This window comes from Asparagus officinalis, chromosome 10 (genome assembly GCF_001876935.1).
Source record: "Asparagus officinalis chromosome 10, Aspof.V1, whole genome shotgun sequence".
NCBI classification, from domain to species: Eukaryota; Viridiplantae; Streptophyta; class Magnoliopsida; order Asparagales; family Asparagaceae; genus Asparagus; species Asparagus officinalis.
Genome location: NC_033803.1, coordinates 43780821 through 43802392, shown reverse-complemented (window position 1 = coordinate 43802392; position 21572 = coordinate 43780821). Strand labels below are relative to the sequence as shown.

Here is a 21572-nt window from a genome sequence, read left to right as displayed (position 1 = left end):
TTTCAAGTGTATGCTGCAAGCATGGAGAAGTCTTAGAACAATAACAATGGAAAGCCGCAGAAAAATATCAAATTGTTTCGAACTTTATACCATGTTTCCCAAAATTGGAGTTTTCTAACACTAGGGAGAGAGGACACATTTTTTCTTTCAAATTACTCATGATGGGCAGGCACACTGGCTTTTAAATTTTTAATTTCTAAAATTGGAATTGTTCATGCGAGGTCCATCTGCCCCAATACTCTATAGCAACATTAGACAATTCTTTGATTGAAGAGAGACTCCAGAAGGGAAACATCAGGTTTCAAAACCCCCCGGAGTAATATGAAAGCATGATATGCTTCAAGTGTAAAAATACATAATGATTTTATTGACAATGTAATCCTCTAGCAATTCCTTGCTTACAATTTCAAAGGAAATATCACGAAAATTTCATAGGATAACGTGTACGTGTCTCAGCAGAGAACAATTTATCATAAGCCAGGAAAAAAACGCAGCGAAGACTTTTCAAAGAAGCGGCACGCCAATTATGTTCGACAATCAGCTATGGCATCATCACAAGATTGATTGGCAGGATATAACCATTGTAGAAAGTGATGTAAACCTATAACCAGTATCTCTCCTAATGAATTTAACATGTAGATACAAGTCAACGTAACTGAATAGTGTTCCCATGTTGACGAGCTATTATGCAAAATGCAAATACCTAACATATAAAGGCATTAAGTCTCCAATTCCAACTAAGCGGTTGAAACATCTGTCAGTTTTCTTTCTTTTTTCATGATTCTATCTCAACAAACAGGCTGGCTCGGGGATGGAGACCTGCTTCTTTGAGCGTAATCGAATACTTTTCAGACCCATAGGAGACACGAGGGAAGTTTGAGACCAGGCTGTATTTCTCATCATTCAAACAATCCAAAGAATCGACATATGTGTATAGGGACTCGATAGTTGCAGAACTCTGGAACCTCCTTTCCTTGCGCTCTCCATTTGGAAACCGAAAAAGAACCTGATAGCAATTGCATTATATCATTAAACTTGAAATAGAATCATCTCCAAGGCATTTCACATGCCCAATCAACAAAATTGCAAACGGTCAAATCCATCATCAAAGTTGTATATAAGCAAACAGAAATATTGATTAATATTGCACCATCAAAGTATGAAGGTTGATAAATATAATAAAACACAAAATAAAGAACCAACAAATAAATAAATGTGTCCCTTAGATTCATGAATCTTGGGCATCAGTCTCCCATATGTAATAGAAAACAAACTTAATTGCTTCTTAAACCCATAAACGAACTTAAAAAACTGAATATTTTTCTATTTTATGTCCATATCTGTTGACTCGTAACAATAGCCTAATTCTTAGCTTGCTCGCATTTAACTGCAAACAATAACCATCAAACCATAGATAGCTTTATTTATAATAACAAACCCATGCAATTATTAGAATTCCGTAATGAGTAACTTTCTGGATATGGAGTATTATTGTAACAGCATTACAGCAGGTAGATGCTTCAACCATCCAAGAAGTAGCAAGTTTTTTTCACTATCGAACAAGATTATAAACTAGAACTAGGATAGAACTAGGTCATTGATCTAGACAAATCCAAGAAGCTCTTTCAAAATTAGATCATGAAATGGTTACTTCTCATCAATAGATTGAGAACTAATTTGATTCACAAATCCAGGTTAAATTCATGAAATAGATACTTCCCATCAATATATTGAGAAATTTTTTTATGAATCAATCCCAAATATTGTTTAGGAAAAATAATCTTCTAGAGGGCGTGCGTTCTAGTATTATCTTGCTATCTTAAGTGGTCAACAGTTTATACTCATACAAATGAATAACCCGGTAATCATCTGAAAGATTTACTTGGATAACATATATACTTATCATTTCAACTTTCTTTCACAGGTTAAAACCCAAAGGACATAGAATACACCCTGGAAATGCCTATAGCATAACAGTCAAATATACAAACTCTCTACATGGATCTAAGGTCCAAAATTTTACCCATTTATAACAAAATCTAGTGTTTTAACAATATTAGTCACTTAAATCATTAATATTTTAAAACTAATCCCTCAGATTATTGAGATTGCTGTCACATCCCCCAATTCTTATAGGTTGTCCCAAAAATGAGGCCCTCAAATCATGGAAACTGCTATTTGGTCCCCAAATTCTAATAAGTTATCTCAAATTAAGTCCTCCAATCAAGAACAGCAGTAGCAAGATATATTAAGTGGGGGGTCTCATAGCAATTTCAATGATTTCAAAGGCTCATTTCAAAACATTGAAGATTTAAGGCACTAATCGTAAAAAAACCTTAAAAATTAACTAGATTGAAAGTAATTTCTGGCTGACGCACTTAGCTTCACCATAGTTTCAAACAGGACAAAACTCTTGAAAGGATCTCAATTTGTGCTAGAGAACAAAGTCCGAGAAATGCTCCACAATTTTTTGGATCGAAATTTATCACCTTAAAATTTAAAATTAGAATTCGGCATACATTGTAGAAAAACAAACTCTTTTATCAAATCCTAGTAGCAAATATCCTTGTAGTTGTACTATCATAAATACTAGGTGACCATTGCCAAACCAAGATAGCCAAATCATAAATAGAAAGTGTTTTCTAGACCAAAACTTTTAGAACAGATATTGCTGCCAAACACCAAGGTAATGAAGTGTTCTTTCTGAATTCAAGAGAATAGGCTTTTTTAATTCTTTCCTTTGCTGATTTCAATAAAGCATATGAGGGTGGTGCTGCCTATGATTATATACCAAAAGAGTTTTCTGCAATTTACTCCATTAAAAGACAGAAACTGATACTATTCCAACACCAATCTGAGGTTTTTGCTTTTCAAATTATAAAAGTTTATATTCTAACACAAATTATTACTTAATATTTCTAGGGTCTGAAATGCAAATCAATTTACCATGTCCTATAAATATTATCTTCTCAATGGTTGAATTCTAAACTGTACTTACTGAAATATCATACTTGGGTTCCTTGTGTGTTATAACTGTTTAGCATACATATTGATTTTAAAAACAATAGCTAGACGAAAAACTGTACAAAATTAGCCACAACAGAGGACTATATCAGAAACTCAAGAACTAGGCATTCTGATTATATAATCATGAAATTGGAAGCAAATAAGTACGCAATTAGCGAACCAATACATGACAATGCATAGTAGCATACAGATTCAGTTTAAGCACACTTGTTAAAACACAACCACATATACTACCTTCGACCTAATTTTGATTATTGATGACGTATTTTGGAACCATTTATAGCATGGACAACTGATGTAAGAAAAATCTACTGAAAACTCTTATGAAATCTATAATTCACAGGATGATTTTGGGGATGTCATCTCTGATTGTCCAATGGTTATACTATATGACAGTGACTCAGTGAGATTGCACAAGGAACTGAAATCCCACATAATGGATCAACATACTTCATGTTAATTACAAAGCCCTCCATCCCGTAGAAGCAGAAGTATAGCCTTGATCTAAAATTAAACACTCCCCCCTTTCCATCAAGATCTATTGTTTTAGGAATAAAATACTCCTCCAAAAGACCCCTAAGATCTCAAAAGATTCAATGTTTTTCTTTAACTCTTCTCTCATTTTCTCTCTACACTCATTCTCTATTTCTTTCTATCCTAACTTGTCCTCCCATTTTCCTTTTTCCAAGTTCCAACCCTCTCTTGACTATGTAGATTTTTCCAACCCTCTCTTGACTTGTAAATTTTTCTAAAGTCATTGTACAGCAAACTTTCTTTCCCCTCACTAAATCGAATACGAATCCTAACATCAATACCACCTTTATAAAGTGGGGTGATTTGCACCATAAACAAAATAGTTAAAAAAAAAGACTAACCCTCTACCCACCCGTTAATGGTATTGATCACCGTATTGCATGCGGGTGTTCTTATAATCTATACTCTCTACACACATATATTTAGTTGAGCTGGACTACTACTAATTGTATTTAACATGCAAATACTATCAACCTAAAATTACAATTTGGATTATGAAATTGAAGATCCAAATCGTTGGATGTAATCTAATACATATGAACTACTTAGAAACAAAATTTCAAAAGATTTTGATGTGTTTGCATCAAGGGCCAAAAAATTAAGCAACTTTCTGAAAATTCTATAATGTTAATTTCAACAGCATACGATACATGGGCAAAGTATGTAGTATCAAACATAAGACCACATGAATACAAATCTCTTCACATCACATGTTCACACATTTTAGACTTTTCCTACCAAAAAAATAAGTTAGCTAGCTTTATCCTTTATTGACCAAAAACACCATGAGGGTTAATTGCCCTGAATACATAAGTCTTCTTTAATCAATTGTTTAACATGTGACACCCTTATACATAGTCTTCTTTAACCAATTGTTTAACACGTGGCATCCTTCTCTCACTAGTTAGAAAAAGTGAACAAAGTAGGGACATATCCTATCCTTGGATGTGTATGTGGTGCCAAATCTCCTTATAAACTACATGATAATCACAAAAAAATTTCATAAAGGTAAATTGGGTTAGCCCTTCTTAATCTACAAAATTCAATAGATATATGAGTGAGATAAAACTCTAGAGACCCTCAAACTGATGGGTTGACAAATCCACCTCTTTATACAAGATAAGGGATAGTATAGCCTATTTATTTTTACAGGTAATAGTTAAAATCCTTATTATTTTAATAATGCCATAAAATAAACAAATAATTAAAATAAAATTTACCTAACAAGTTAATTAAGTTTATTCTTCTTAATAGGATAACTAGGTTAATTAATCCTTCTCCTTAATCTGGGTTGCTTAAACCTCAAAAAAAGCTAAAGAGAGTTTGAGAAAGCGATGCAGTTAGAAAGTAATCGAGCGTAGGAGAGAGAAGTTGGAAATAAAGAAACGAAAATGAGAAAAAGAAAGCAGTGAGAAGTTAGGAAGTGAAATTAGAGAAATATATTCAATGAGAAATTTTGGGTACAATAAGAGATAAAAGAGTTAGAGAGAAGGATGAAGAGATGGTTTGGAGAAATTTTGGATATTCTAGACCTTAGCAATGTTGTAAAAAAATTACTTTTTATTATCAGATCATGTATTTTCTATGAATGAAGTCTCTTGAGTTGCCACATCCACTTAATTTTGTTCTAAAACATTCCAACCGTGTAGGAACACTACATGCTTATGCAGTTCATGGTCGAAATAGTAAATTTAATTTCACAGAGGCAAAAAATCACAATTTCATGATCTATAACTCACAATGTCAACCATTTTTAGTGGTTTTGACCTGTAAGCAAATAATTTCTTGAAGGCCCTTGATTTTTGGCTATTTTTAGTTATTTTGAGTGGTAGGCAAATATTTCCAGGAAGCTAAAACTCACAACTTCATAAGCAATAGCGCACGATTTTTCACCATTTTTAGTAGTTTCGATTTGTTGGAAAATAACTTCACAAAGATTATTGTTGATGTCAGTTACCTAACAGGGAGTTTAGTTAAGAATTAATATGGAGTTAGGGACCACAAACTCCTTCAGATGGCTGGTTCGAGAGTCTGTTGTTCTTCTCTATACATGAATAACTCGTGAGAGACCGAAGTTGGGTTTCTGGCTGTTCCTCTGACAATCAAGTCAGTATTTGAGCTTGAGTGTAGGAGAACCTAATGAATTGAATAAGTTCTCAGTCTAAATGTGCAGAAAATTGCATACCTATGCTACAGATAGTCCCTCTATTTATAGTAGGTTCAGAGGGGCAATTAGGCAACTTGAGCCGGGTCCAAGCAGACAGCTAACCCGACAGACAGCTGATAGGTGACGATTGTGGGTGACAAGGGTCATCCAGGTGGTTAGTGCAAAGTGACAGCAGCTGCTTAATGCTGACTGGGTCTGATAAGTCAAAGACTATGGGGGCTAGAGCAATGATGACTTTCGACCGTGCATTTAATGTGATGATGACTGGCTATTGGCGGGGGCTCGAGGAGGACCGCCTTTTGACTCGACGTGCTGAGAAGGGACGACTCGACATGACAAGAAGGGACGACTCTTTATAAGAAGGGCTAGAAGTACCGCCTTTTTAGTCGGCTACACAAGTTATCGGCTAATATAGCGGGCCGAATAGGAAGTCTTGAGGGCTTGACCTGGAGAATAGGTCGACAATTATCACATCTCGAGTGGGCCATGTAACTTGTCAGCCTATGAAGTTGGCCGCAGGAGCGGTTCGAGTTGTCTGGGCTCTGATCATGTCTGATCTGACGTGAAGCGAGACATGTGTCAGCACCCTAAGAGTATGGATGGAAGTTGAACAGTTGTCGGTTTGAGACACCCGAAGCACATTTATGAGGAAAGCAAGGCCTTAAGAGGCAAAGGACAATTTTTATGGAGTGGCAAAACAAAACATCAGAAAGATAACATTTCAGATGTATGTGGCTGCAAATATCAACGGAGGGCAAGCCACTCCCTTTTTTTGGCATTCTCATAAAAAGGAATCGAAAGCTAATTGTTTTTGACAAATCTCTTTTCTAAATATGGTTTGTAGAATGCATATTTAAATTTGTATCATCTGACCAGGAGCGGAGCAGTGATGAGGCCCATTCTAGTAAAGCCTCCCTATAGGCCAATGCTCTGAAGTTTGAAGATGTGCACGAACTGAGGTTATAATCACGGATTTATCTCTAACCATAAACAGTAGCCTGTGGTTACTGGAATATCTGTTAACAATTCAGTATCTTAAATTTGATGACTTTTTGTTGGAGGTGCTATAATTATTTGTAATTAATTTTAAAACTATACAATATATAGTGTTAAAACTTTACAATTATGATCAACCTATTATGAACATTGATCAATGATCATATGCTTCATAATATTTTAAAAGAATAATCACTGCAATTATTCTCTAAACAAATATCCTCTAGGGGCCATTTTGTACAAGCCATAGGTCCCTCTAATTATACAAGTTTAACTTGTTTTTGCCGACACACTTTTATATCTATGCAAATATGTTCAAAATGGTAATATTTTGTGATAAATATTATTGCTTTCCACAATAGTTATAATGAAACATGCTACTAAAGTTATAGTCATCTATACAAACAGAACTGATTGATTTACTTTGATGAGTCTAGCTTACTATATCAAATGCTATTTTTCCATGTACTCACTTCTATTTCCTGTTGTACTTTGTCTACAACAGGGCGAACATAAGGTCATTGCATTGTGATGAACTTACATATGAATAGTTACTACTATGTTTTTTCTGCACTAACTTAATTAACATATTACATATTATAGTTGTTGGTAAGAGAAGAATAATCAAATCGGTATAAAAATTGATTTTTAACAAACTATCACGTGCTAGAGAGGGAGTTATTTAATACAGGGCATGATAATAAATCTAATGGTTACCTGTGATAATTATAATTGCTACAGACAAAGATGAGTTTTCCACACAACAGAGTAAACATCAGGTCATTGCATTGTGAACAAGAATTTACACAAGAATATTTACGACTATGCTTTTTTCTGCAGTAATTTGATTAACATATCATAGTTATTGGCAAGAGAGGAATAATCAAATCGCTGCAAATGATTTTCAAAAACTATCACATGATAGAGAGGAAGCATTTAATACAAGTCATGATAATATATCTGATGGCTACCAAGGAAACTGGGAGGTTCCCATCTAAAGGAACTGCAGTCAACCCTTATTTGGATATTTTATGAGATATTGTACTAAAAACTACATTCAGCAATTATTTTGACGCTAACTTAAATCTAGTCAAATAATCTTATAGACAATTGTGACACTTCAAAACATTTCTTAGTATGTTTGAAGGTAATTATGAACTATGACACTATCAATTAGAATAGCAAAAGGCTGATACAAAACGAAATAAGTGTCTCCTACAATTTAACAAACATGTGAAAATTTAAACTGAGGGTTAGGCTAGAAAATGTTATGAGTGTAATCAGTAAGCTAATTAGTTCTTACTTGTGTTACATCAGACCCTTTTTCAGGTTCTTCACCCAGTTCCAAAGCCTTCTCTTGCCGTCTTCTAACTAAAGCAGCTTGTCTCTCAGCAGCTTCCTGAGCTGCTCTTTCTGCAGCCTCTTCCTCCTCCTTGCGTTTCTTGTAAGCTTCTGCAGCTTCTCTTTCCAAGCGCTCCTGCTCTTCTTTTCTTTGGCGCTCTCTAGCCTGATGGCATATAAAAGTTATTAGATTTTATATCAAAAATAGCGTCAAGATTTGGCTCCCATAGAAATGTCTCTGGCTACTGTTCCAATCAACATTCTCCTGATCAAATAAACCAATGAGAAAATGAAGACAAAGAAAAGATGGATACCCGATCAGCTTCAAGTGCTGCCCTGTATGCAGCATCTTGCTCCTCTCGCAACCGCAAATTATTTCGCCTTTCTTCAGCCTCGAGCCTTGCTGCTACAAGAGATGTACTGCACTCTTCAACAACTCGTTGTAGGATACTAAGCATTTCTTCTGGAGTCTGGGGTCCCTCGATCTAACAGGAGGCAACAGACAGATAAAGGAAACCATTAGAAAACCAATATGTACGCAAGCTATACAAGACAGAAAGTGAAGCACGAGTAGCTTATTGATCTTACCAATCAGAAAGAAAACCAACTATACATCAAAAGAGCAAATATATCCAACAAGAAAGTGATGAATATCATTCCCAAACTAACTAAAAATAATAGATCCCACAGGTTGAAACTAACAAAAATATAAAAACAGATGATCAATGGAATCTTGAATAATCTTCACATACTCAGATAAGAAGAGGTAAGAACCACAGAAGCATGTTTAACATGATGGTATCCTGCATTAAATACTAACCAAATGAAGAGACTACAAACGTTGAAACTAATAAGAATTTAAAAGAAGATAATCCATAGAATCTTGAATCATCTTCAGAGACAGATATATCGAAGCAGGAAGACTCTGGAGGCATGTTAATTGATTTCACTAGTATATGGAAAATAAAGGGGGAATTCATTGATTTAACAGTAATGAGTAACATAATGACATGGCTTTCATAGCGGGAAAAATAAAATTCCTGCAGGGAACTAAAAGGAAATAAAATAGCAAGTTAAACTGAACAAGAAAAATTATTAACAAACTCTTCTGCTGAAGATCTAGGACTGAACTCCTAGGAAGTTGCCCTCATCATGGTAGGCAGTCTACCTTAGGATTACAAGATTTAAGGGTACAAAGTAATACTTTTAAAAACGAAAACGACAAGAGATAAAAGTTTGAAAAAGCTTCATTAATTTATTCTCATCCTTTTTATATCCCATTAGACGCATCAAATTAACTATTGAAAATTTTAAAACAAATCCACTGTTAGTGAAGTCATTCAACCCCAAAAGATAGTGTGAATATCATAGCCTGCTTGGACACATCACATCTCTTCATGTGGTTATTATGAAACTGTGTCATAACAAAAACCATCCATGCCCCCCTGCACTAATCCCACAAATCTACACATCTATGCGAATCAACCTCATCAACGATGTAAAACTCATTAATGAATCGCCAAAAAATGATATTAGAAAGACATGGTGTTGATGATGAAAGTGACTAGGACAATAGAGAATAACTGAAATCAACAACGGTAAGATATGAAGTGATATCTCGCATGGTTGTGATGGAATCTGCATAACTTGCCATACTGATGCAGAATATGCTAGTTAAATTAGAGCCACAGCAGCATTTTTTATTGTTAGCCAGCACTTTGATTTAGGCTCACACTTGTTACACCAAATGATGTCTGGAGTCTTGAGGACTCCTCAAATGATTTTTTCCTAATCAAGATCATGTTTATTTTTTCCTAGTTGATGGTCGCTGTTGCATCAAGATGTGCAAGAAGGTTAGGAGTATCAAGGGGTCAAGTTTGTGCAGGCATCTGAAGAAATTTGTTGGTGTAATAGGTTGTAAGATTACAAAGGATTTGTGCAGACATCTGAAGAAATTTGTTGATGTACTAGGTTGCAAGATAACAAAGGATGATGAAATATGGAATCTTTTTTTAAGGAAAATATAATTTCAAGTCTCCTAGACATGCTGACTACATCAACTAACTAATTTATTTAAAGAAGAGAAGGAGCTAGAGCAGGTAAATTGTAAGAAATGACAAGATGAGCAAAAGTAAGATAAAATATCATTCAACAAGCTTTCATATAATTCTACCTTTATATAGGTTATTACAGAGTATAATATTGAACTTTGAAATACCATAACGAATACCTAAAAATATGATAGGAAGACCTCAGAACTTGCAAACAAAGATGATATGGGACCTGCTAATTTGGATCCTCAGCATGTTATGGATTCTAGGAATGAATGATTAAAGAATAAATAAATTAAATCAGTAACTAATAGAAAATGCATTCTGTACATGATTTCGTACATGATGAATTAATAAATTACAGGACTGATCCATTTATAATTATGCCACGGTGATCTTTCATAGAAATATGAAGAAGATAGAGGGAATTCAACTTAGAGAACAATTAATCAAATTTTCTGACAACATCTTTTAGCTCGTTTGATCAAACAATACATGATATTCAAGAACAATCATAGTTTTTTATTGTTTTAGCCATGTCAAAGTTTCAAACTAGATTTAAAGATAAGACATATAGTGAACTAATTTTGAAATTAGCCCTATTACTCCAGTAAGACAAAGAATCACATCCTAGGGAATCACACCTTCAACAAAAAAAAAGGGAAGTCAAACCTCAATAAAAAGAGGGAACCACACCTTCAGAGAAAAGAAATTACCCCTCAATCAAACAATTCACTATTTCTCTATCAACATAACATAGCTTCTTCTTCTAATTATATCAAACTATTGAACTAACTAACCAATACACAAAGCCTAATCATTTCAAATCTAAAATAACAAATAAGAGAACCAAATGAAATTTATAACCTCTTCTCATCATATCAAAAAAAAAAAAAAAAAAAAAAAAAATGAACCAAATGAAATTTATAACCTCTTCTCATCATATCAAAAAACAAAAAAAAAAAAAAAAAAAAAAAAAGATAACATCTAAAAGACAAGAACGAAACCAGTCCAAAACAATCCAAAGGAACTCATCAATTTCCAAATTGCAATGATGTTGTTCTGTATCACAACAATAATTTTTGAAACTTCCATGTTCTTATAGAATAGATAAGTCCAAGCTAATAGATATGTGAACAAAGTTAATTGCACCTAAAGCAAGTTCTACCAAATGGCAAACAAGTACCTAACGGAATAGACTTGAGATGTTCTCAATTTCAAGGTTTGAAATATGAACTATGTTTTAGATTCTATAACGTATTTGTTTCTCTTACCATCCAATACTAAACAATGGTTTTCTTCCGATATATTACTTGCTCTTTAGTGTTCCCAAGTTCTCTGATGAGCATGTTCCATGGCATGCAAACTCAAAAGGACCAAGTCTTAATAAAGGCACAAAGAGACGTGTCACAAATTGGAACAACAAATATCTAATGAGATAAATAGTAACATATTGAAAACTGATTAAACTCAGGATAAGAATGAGTTATAAATTAAACGTATAATTATGAGGAAGTCTTATTCAATCGACAAAAAACCAATTCTTGAAATACTAAAATCCCAAAGATACAACATAATGTTTGCTGAATCATCAAAAAAAGGACATCAATACTCCATGAGCTACCTTTTAGTGGTTGAATATCCTAATGTTCAGCTTAGATCGTCACAAGATTCTTCTCTTTTTACTCCCATCTTTAAATGATTTCCTTTACCATTCTCCCACACGTTTATGCATCCATCTTTGTTCATTTCTAAACTTTTCTCAATGGGACGTTCTGACTAAGAGTTCAAACCAAAAACCATCGTCCAAAAATTCCAAAAATCAACATTTTTCCTTCAAGTCATCCCCATCCAAAACTAAGCTCGCTGAAATCTCAAAGTATAACATTAAGATCAAACAAAAAAACATCAGCTCCATAGACTGCTACAACATCTCTCAAGTTCAATAAGCAAGCAAAACAAAAGAGAATCCAGAGAGAACAAGTCACCTGCAGCACGATCCTCTGATTAGGGGTTGTTTGGTTGTAAAAAAGACCAAAAAAATGTGTTATATGAAACCTATTTTCCATGACATTCTTTTTTCTTGTTTGGTTCTCACCTTGAACAAGAATTTAACAAACCCAATTCATGGGCTAGAACGAAACTAAAGAGAGTATAAAATTTGTTGTTAATCATTGATAGACTTAAAAAAAATCATAAACTAAAGATTAATGTTAATTCTAGTACACTTTTATATGATAAAAGCATCCACATAACCATATAAAAATATTTAAAAGAGTTCATAAGAATCCCTTTTAATGATTCTTGGTTATACTAAAAAATTAATCTATTCTATAAACTTCGGAAAACAAATCTTTTATTATTTCTGTTCCATTTTCTAGTAAGTTAAGATCAATCCAACTCTAGTTTTATCTTTATCCTGAGCAATTCTAGAATTGTGTCTTCATCGTCTACATTAATTATGATGTCAGGTTGGAGTTGGATTTCTTATGCTGTTATTTTTTCCCGAGCTCGTTCATCTTCTATCTTCTCGTCTTACTACACAAAGAAGTTAAATGTATTTTTAATATTCAACAAAACTTTTAGAAATACAAACTTTAATTATTTTGTGTTTCAATGAGATAAAATGTTAATTTCATATATATAAAATTTTTGTGTTTCTAATATTTTTTAAATAAGGTCAGGAGTTACATCTTTTTCCTATAATGAATTCTTCTGGTGTACATCCAATAAGAGTTTCTGTTATATTAAATAATATTATTTTTGCTCTATTGTATCATTTTCCACAAGAATCTGAATTAAATAATTGTATTTTTCATTATCAAATTGCCTTAGATTATAATGTTAATATTTGATTTTGATATGTTTATTTCATGAAGAAGAGATATTACTCAACATTGGTACTATGTCATCAGTGATTTTGTGACATTTATTATTTGGACATTCTTAGTAGCATCTCTATCCATCTTTTTGTTTTAGCCTTTGCAAGCTAGAACCATGGCTCAACTCTATTGTAAATGGTAGTTATCTTTACATTATAGGTCCAATAGTGTGTCTGTATATTGGTCGAGTATTTTTAAGTTTAATTGTGTAAATTTTAGAGTAGGTCTTGTAAGAACACACTCTTTGAATGTTGTGACGATTGCATACATCCATAGTTTAAATTTATATTGTATTTGTAAAAAGCCTTGATAGATATACTTTTATTTTAGTAGCTTGTTCTAAATGAGCCATGCATATTGACTTTAAAGTGTAATATTTTTTTTATTGTGTTATATGTATATATCTTTGATCGTGTCTTTAAAAATTGATCTTTCATTAGTAGTCATATTCTCAAATAAAGTTACTTGCAGAGTCATGCCACTATATAGGAAAAATAAAAATCTCAATTTTTAATTTTTTACTTACGCTATTGTAACTAGGTATCATATGTATACCTTTTGTCCATTATAGTGATTCCCCTCATCTTATCTGGTTTATTATATCTCGCAACATAGTTGATCAATGACTTCATTTTAGTTTCTATTGTAAGATTATTTATATGTAATTTTATATTAAATTTATGATTCTTTTAATATTTTAAGAATAAAGTATGAAAATTTATAAATGCTTATTAATTTTTCTTGTATCTTTCATGGAATGATTTTTTTATTTGGATAAAGTTGTTCAATATGTTAATTTATTAATAATATACTAGTAATAACATAATATTAACATTTTGATAATATTATATTATATCAGAATTATGTTTCTTCTTACGATGTGTCAACGAACCAAGCATTAAACTTTATCACTAGTTGGGCTTCTACCGTCACTACCAATTCCTTGTTAAGTTTGGGACGATGTCACTCTCGATTTCATCGATGGCCTTCCACCTTCTAATGGTAAAAACTCAATTCTTGTGGTTGTTGACAGATTAAGCAAATCAGCACACTTTATGGCTCTTTCCCATCCATATACAACAAAAGTGGTGGCTGAAAAATTTATTGACGGGGTGGTGAAGCTTCATGGCATGCCTTGGTCCATAATTAGTGATTGCGATCCCATATTCATCAGCAATTTTTGGAAAGAGTTCTTCAAAATGTCGGGCACCTAGTTGAAGATGAGCTCCGCTTACCACCCGCAAACTAATGACCAAATAAAGGTCGTCAATCGCTGCCTTGAACAATATATCCGCTGCTTTGCTCATTAACAGCCTCGCAAATGGCATTCCTTTCTCCCATGGGCTAGGTTTTGGTACAATACCCCGTAACATATCTTCACCGGCATGACTCCATTTCAGACTCTCTATAGCAGACCACCTCTAACAATACCCCACTATCATGCAGGCCATTGTCCAATCAATGAAGTTGATCAAAGCTTAGCTTCTTGAGATGCTTTGTTGCGGCAACTCAAGGAAAATTTGTGTGCGGCTAACAACCGAATGAAACAGCAAGCTACTTCCAAACGTAGGGACATTTAATTCCAAATTGGAGATTTGGTGTTTTTGAAATTGCATCCTTATCGGCAGCAATCAGTCTTCAAAAGAGCATATCAAAAACTTGCAAGCAAGTTCTATGGATCATATCTGATTGAAGAAAAGATTGGCAGCGTGGCTTACAAACTCAAACTACTACATGGTTCTCGTATACATCCAATGTTTCATGTGTCCCTCTTAAAAAAGAAAGTGGGTGACGTCATCACTCCAAGCTCAAACTTACCACCAATGGCCGACGACGGTAAGTTGTTGCTGGAACCAGATGCAATCTTAGATAGTCGTTGGGTTACCAAAGGATCCAAGTTTGTAGTGAAAAGCTTGATCAAATGGAAACGACTTCCACCAAAAGATGCAACGTGGGAAAACACGCATGACGTTAATCACAAGTTTCTGAATGTGAACCTTGAGGACAAGGTTCAAGTCAAAGGGAGGGGTATTGATAAACCAAGAAGGTCTCAACGAGTGGTTAAGAAAAATCCAAAGTATTTGGATTAAAAAAGGATTTTACTTCATGAGCCATGCAATGGGATTACTTGACAGGTTGCAAGGAAGAAGTCCAGGTTTGTTAAACGTGTCCACCAGCTTGGTTACTGAAGAATAGGATAAGTAGTTAATAACTTATTTCTACTATTTTGTTGCCACTAGTCTATCGTATCCTGTTTCTTAGAGATATGACCTAAGAATTAAGATTGGTTGTTATTTTCCATTGTTATTTAAACTCCTTCCTAGTTGTTAATAAAGTAAGCTTATTTTCAATCAAAACATTTGTGGTTTGTTCTCACCTGAAGAGAACTTATTTCCTAATATTTTTATACCTTTGACTAGGACCTATCATATAATATTATATTAATAATAAAATAATACTATTTTAAAAATATTATATAGTATACAACAATAACAATTGATATACCAAAATAATTAAATATGATTATTTGAAAATAATATGTAAAAATGGTAATATAATATAACACATTAAAAATAAATATAATATTATAATACATTATACAATATTATATTGTATTATATTTAATATTTATAATAATATAAACTAAATATTATAACATCTTATTTATTATAAATTTTATTATGATTAATATATAATATATTAATAATATGTTTAATACTAATGTTGTAACGGGTCAAACTAGTGTTGACTAAAAACACTTGACATGGTGTTTTGAAAACACTTTAAGGGGAAAACACAATACTATATTTTTTTTACAAAAACACAAGATAAACACCATGGTATCCAAACGAAGCCTTAACTTTTGAGAAAGCTTTTGTAATTTTTGTACCTTTAAGATTATTTTTTATAAATTTTAAAATTTCAAGTGCCTAATAGTAATCCGTGGAATCTATCTATGTTGTTTGCAAGTTTTGAAATCTCTGAATTTTAGCGTGCTTTTTTGAAATTTGAACTTTTGAGGTTGTTTCTGACTTTCTGCAATTTTAAATTCCTCGGGGGCTATTGTTAATTTCTACATTTTATGTTTGTTGTTTTAAGTTTTAAAAAGTCAGCGTGTTTTAGGTAAATTTGAACTTTTAAAGATATTTTATGTAATTTTTAAAATTTTTGGGTTTTTTGTAATACTTTACGTATTATAATATATTATCTATGTATAATTTCTTAATCTTATTTGTTTAAATTTTGAGATTTTTTGCGATTTTTAACTTTTGAGAAAGTTTTTGTAGTTTTTGTAGTTTTTGTAACTTTGAGATTATTTTTTACAAATTTTAAAATTTTAAGTGCCTAATGGTAATCCGTGGAATTCATCTATGTTGTTTGTAAGTTTTGAAATCTCTAATTTGTAAGGTGTTTTTTCATAATTTGAACTTTTTGAGGTTGTTTCTGTAATTTTAAATTCCTTGGGGGCTACTGTTAATTTTTAGATTTAATGTTTGTTTTAAGTTTTGAAAAGTCAGCGTGTTTTTGGTAATTTTAAACTTTTGATGATATTTTGTGTAGTTTTTAAAAAGTTCGGGTTTTTTGTAATACTTCATGTACTATAATATATTATCTATGTATAATTTCTTAATCTTATTTGTTTAAATTATTGAACTATAGGTGGTTCATGTGGGGTTAATATAGGATATAATTCGTATTTGGATAGATTAACATCTAAATAAAATAATAAAATATTCAAAATAATGTTTCATGTAGTTTGTTAATCGTTTTTTAAATTGTTGAGCTATAGGTAGTTCACGTGGGATTAGATAAGATATAACTAGAATTAGAATATATTAAGATTTAAATAAAATATTCAAAATAGTGAAGAATAATATCCTATATTGTTTCATGTAGTTTAAATTGTTAATCGTTTTTTAAATCGTTTTTTAAAATAATGTTTCATGTAGTTTGAGATTATTTTTTACAAATTTTTAAAATTTCAACTGCCTAATGGTAATCCGTGGAATTCATCTATGTTGTTTGCAAGTTTTGAAATCTCTAATTTGTAAGGTGTTTTTTTATAATTTGAACTTTTTGAGGTTGTTTCTGCAATTTTAAATTCCTTGGGGGCTACCGTTAATTTTAAGATTTAATGTTTGTTTTAAGTTTTGAAAAGTCAGCGTGTTTTTGGTAATTTTGAACTTTTGATGATATTTTGTGTAATTTTTAAAAAGTTCGTGTTTTTTGTAATACTTCATGTACTATAATATATTATCTATGTATAATTTCTTAATCTTATTTGTTTAAATTATTGAACTATAGGTGGTTCATGGGGGTTAATATAGGATATAATTCGTATTTGGATAGATTAACATCTAAATAAAATAATAAAATATTCAAAATAATGTTTCATGTAGTTTGTTAATCGTTTTTTAAATTGTTGAGCTATAGGTAGTTCACGTGGGATTAGATAAGATATAACTAGAATTAGAATCAAGGTTATTGATAGCGGATCGCGTCGCGTCGCGGCGAGGTACCGCTAAGGCTATTGCGCGCTATTGCGGCGAAATAGCGGCAAATAGCGCACAGTCAAATAGCGGACAAATTTAAATATATTTAAATATCCTAAATAATAAGAAAATTCATTAAAAAATCTAAAAATTCTACAAATGCATACTTAATGCCTAAACATGAAGTAGATGTGTACAAGAACAAGAACAAATAACAAGAACAAATAAATAAACAATAACAATATAAGTACTATAACGGTAGAACTTTATTTCTTCACTCTTTATTCATACAATAACAATATAAAGTACTATAACAGTAGAACTTTATTTCTTCAACTCTTTATTCATACAATAAATAAACATGTTATATTTCTTCATTCATTCAATAACTCAATAAGTTATAAATTTATAATGATTTGATTGATTTCAAATGTTGATTATACAGGTTTTCTGGAAGTTGGAAATCTCAAGGGCACTAATCATTTCGGTGCAGCTGCTGGTTATGAAGATCAACCCGTTTATCGCATACATATTAATTTGTTGTAAATTTCTTGTATTATTAGTAAATAACAATTGATAAGCTTGTTGTATGAGTATGAATGAAACTATGAAAAAAATCAAGAAATATAGCATCATTGATTCTCGAAATACTGCAGTCCTGAACGTGATGGAAACACCATTTATGGAATACATATTAATTTGTTGTAAATTATTTCACGTATATTTTCATGTAATCATGTGATTAAAGGTTAAACATCTGTAAATATCAAACAAGAGTCCAAGACAGGTGTGCTAACGTGCCATGTCTAATAAAGATGGAAACACCATTTATTATTGACCTTCTTCAGAGTTATTCTTGTTTATTATCTAATATAGGTAAAGGAACAGAAAAATTAGTTATGCAACTATGCAAGTTGGAGAAAGCAATTCAGGCACAAAAGGAATGTGAGATGAGGTAGGAATTCCCAAAATTTGGACCTAGTCCCATAATTTTATACATTTTCCTCTGTGGCAGATCTAGCCAACAGAGATGGACGCCGGAGCCTGGAGCCTGGAGTGGAGATGATGACGTCGATGGACTCCGGAGCCTGGAGCCTGTAGCGGAGATGATGACGTCGCTGGAGCCTGGAGCCTGCAGCGGAGATGATGATGTCGAAGGAACCTAGAGCAGAGAAGATGGGAGCGGAGCTGCGGAGTGCGAAGATGATGAAGTCAAACCGTCGAAGGAGCCTGGAGCGGAGAAGATAGGAGCGGAGCTGCGGAGTGCGGAGATGATGAAGTCGAACTGTCGAAGGAGCTGGAGCGGAGAAGATGAAAGGCGGCTAGGGTTCGGGAGTGAACTGAGGGATTCGTCGCTTTTTTAGCCTCTTTTAACAAGCGGGTTCGGGTCCGGGTCGGGTTTGGGGCAAAAAAAATCAAAACACATTTGATAGCGGGTTAGCGGTTTTAGCGGGTTTGGCCGCTTTTATCCGCTTTTGGCCGCTTTTATCCGCTATTGAGCGCTTTTACGCGCTATTCGAGCGCTTCGCGGTTTTTTCCGCTAAATCCCGCCGCGAACCCCCTACGCGTAGCGCTGAGGGGCCGCGATCCGCTATAGCCCCGCTATTGCCCCGCTATTGGCCGCTATTTACAACACTGATTAGAATAGATTAAGATTTAAATGAAATATTCAAAATAGTAAAGAATAATATTGACCATGGAAAGATTTTCCCTTCACGTGGGATTAGATAAGTTATAATTAGAATTAGAATAGATTAAGATTTAAATAAAATATTCAAAATAGTAAAGGGTAATATTGACTATGGAAAGATTTTTCCGAACTCGTGATTTTAAAGAGAGTATGATAAGTGTAGAGTCAAAGATTAGTTTTTAATATTTACTTATTTTCTCGCTTTAAGTAGGAATAAAATAAGTTGGGATTTTCCAAATTATTTTTTAGGCCTTATAAGGACGTTTACCTATTGTTTGGAAAAAAGAATATTCGACAGATGAGGTTTACTTATAAGGTTGCATTAAATAAGTTTTGCCAAACATTGTGAATAGGAACTAGCAAACTAATGCTAAACAATTCAAAACTCACATAACAAATAAGAGCTAACAAAATCAAACCTCCAACCTATATCCATCTTATCTTAAATAAAACCATCTCGAACAAATCCCAATGAATTCAAAAAGATTAATCAAATATAAGCCTAATAAGTATGACATTAAAATGATAAAGGATAAGATTTCAATCCATACTCCATATTCAAACTCGTCTATTTCAAAATTGAAATGTTGTTTTGCATCAAGTATCCCTGAAAGAGAAAACTCAACCTCAAGTTTGATTGGAACAAAATAAATGCCCTAAGTGGTGATCATGGCTTTAACTATCAACTTTTTCATGTTTTGCTTTGGAAATAACAATTTCAAAATCTTAAAATTCATACATGGATAGAAGATTTTCTAATACAAATTAATGCAAAATGTATTTTGAGCAGATAATTTTGGAAGGAAAAAAGTGGTGGTAGGAAAGATCAAAAATTCTAAAAGATAAGATTAGAAAATAGGGAATCACAGCCTTACAGTGACAAGAGAAGGAATCACACCATAGCAAGAGGACTTTGGAATCACACCATAGCAAGAGGGATCATACCCTCACTAAAAAAAAAGGAATCAGACATTCAGAATAAAGGAATTGCACCCTCAATCAAATAATTCATTATTTTTTCATCAACATGACATAGTTTCTTCTAATTACATCAAACTAACTAATAGACAAGTCTGATAGCTCTCTAAATAACAAACCAAAGTTAACCAAATACAATATCTAACCTATTCACATTGTATCTACAAGACAAGACTAACATCTAAAAGATGAGAATAAAGCAATCGAAAACAATCCCATGAATTTAAAAAATTATTCAAATTTAAGCCTAATGACCATGATATTCATCTGTTAAAGGATAAAATTTTCGTATATTCTATTCATGCATCTATCTAAAAATCAAAATGATTTCCATATCACAACATAATCTTTGAAGTTTCTATGGTCAGATAGAATTGGTTAAGCCTAAGAGTCTAAGACTGAACATAGTTAATAGCACCTAAAGCGAGTTCTACCAAATAGCAAACCAGTAGCTATCTGAATAGACCTGAGTTGAGACGTTCTCAATTTAGAGTTTTGAATTATAAACTACATATTCAATTATACAATGTGTTTTCCTCTCTGACAGCTATCCAATGTTCAATGATGGTCTCCCCCCGATGTGTTGCTTATTTTAAAGTTTCTCGAGTTCTCTCACAAGCGCATTCCACAGTAAGCAACTCCCCCCGATGTGTTGCTTATTTTAAAGTTTCTCGAGTTCTCTCACAAGCGCATTCCACAGTAAGCAACACAAAAAGGACCAATTTAATGAAGACGCAAAGAGAGGCGTCATGACAAGGGCATAACTATTGTAAAACCAATATATGTTGAGATAAAGAGAGTCCCCAGATTGAAAAGCTACTAATAATCAATATGAGAATGAGTTATCATGAGGAAAATTTTACTCAATCAGCAAGGAAAATAATAATTCTTGAACTAACAAAATCCCAAAGATAAAACACAAGATTTGCAGAATCATAAAAAAAGAAGACATAGAAAGTCCATGGGCTACCTGTATAATGGTTTAAATTCTGAATATTTGCATTAGATGTTTATCAAGATCCTTCTCTTTGTATTCTCACCTTTAACTTCTTTATCATTCTTCTTACATTGTCCACATCCATCTTTGTTCAGTTTCTAAACTTTCCACAATGGGACTTTCTGATTAGTAACTCTTAAGACGAACCATCATCCAAGAAAATCCAACAATAACCCATTTCTATCTGAAACTAAGTATGCTAAAATCTCAAAGTAATTAAACTAAAATTGAACAAAGAAGCTCAATAGACTACTATAACATCTCCAAAGTTCAATAAGCTAAACAATTAAGTAAAATCAAAAGAAAAAAGAAAAGACTCACCTGCGAGAGCAGCACGATCCTCTGATTGGTGGACGCCATAACAACAGCACAGAAAGGAAACCTCGACGCCTTCAAGCTGTTGCTCATCTTGAAAC

General features: G+C 32.8%; 1 protein-coding gene across 1 annotated transcript; it reads right to left on the bottom strand.

Moving 5' to 3' along the window:
* LOC109825693 (plant UBX domain-containing protein 10-like) lies at positions 345–21566 on the bottom strand. Its single transcript, XM_020392563.1, has 4 exons — positions 21478–21566; positions 8380–8550; positions 8028–8231; positions 345–1006 (listed from the first exon to the last, which is right to left on the bottom strand). Exons 1-4 carry the CDS (start codon positions 21562–21564, stop codon positions 776–778), a joined length of 693 nt encoding a protein of 230 aa, XP_020248152.1. The 5' UTR covers positions 21565–21566; the 3' UTR covers positions 345–775.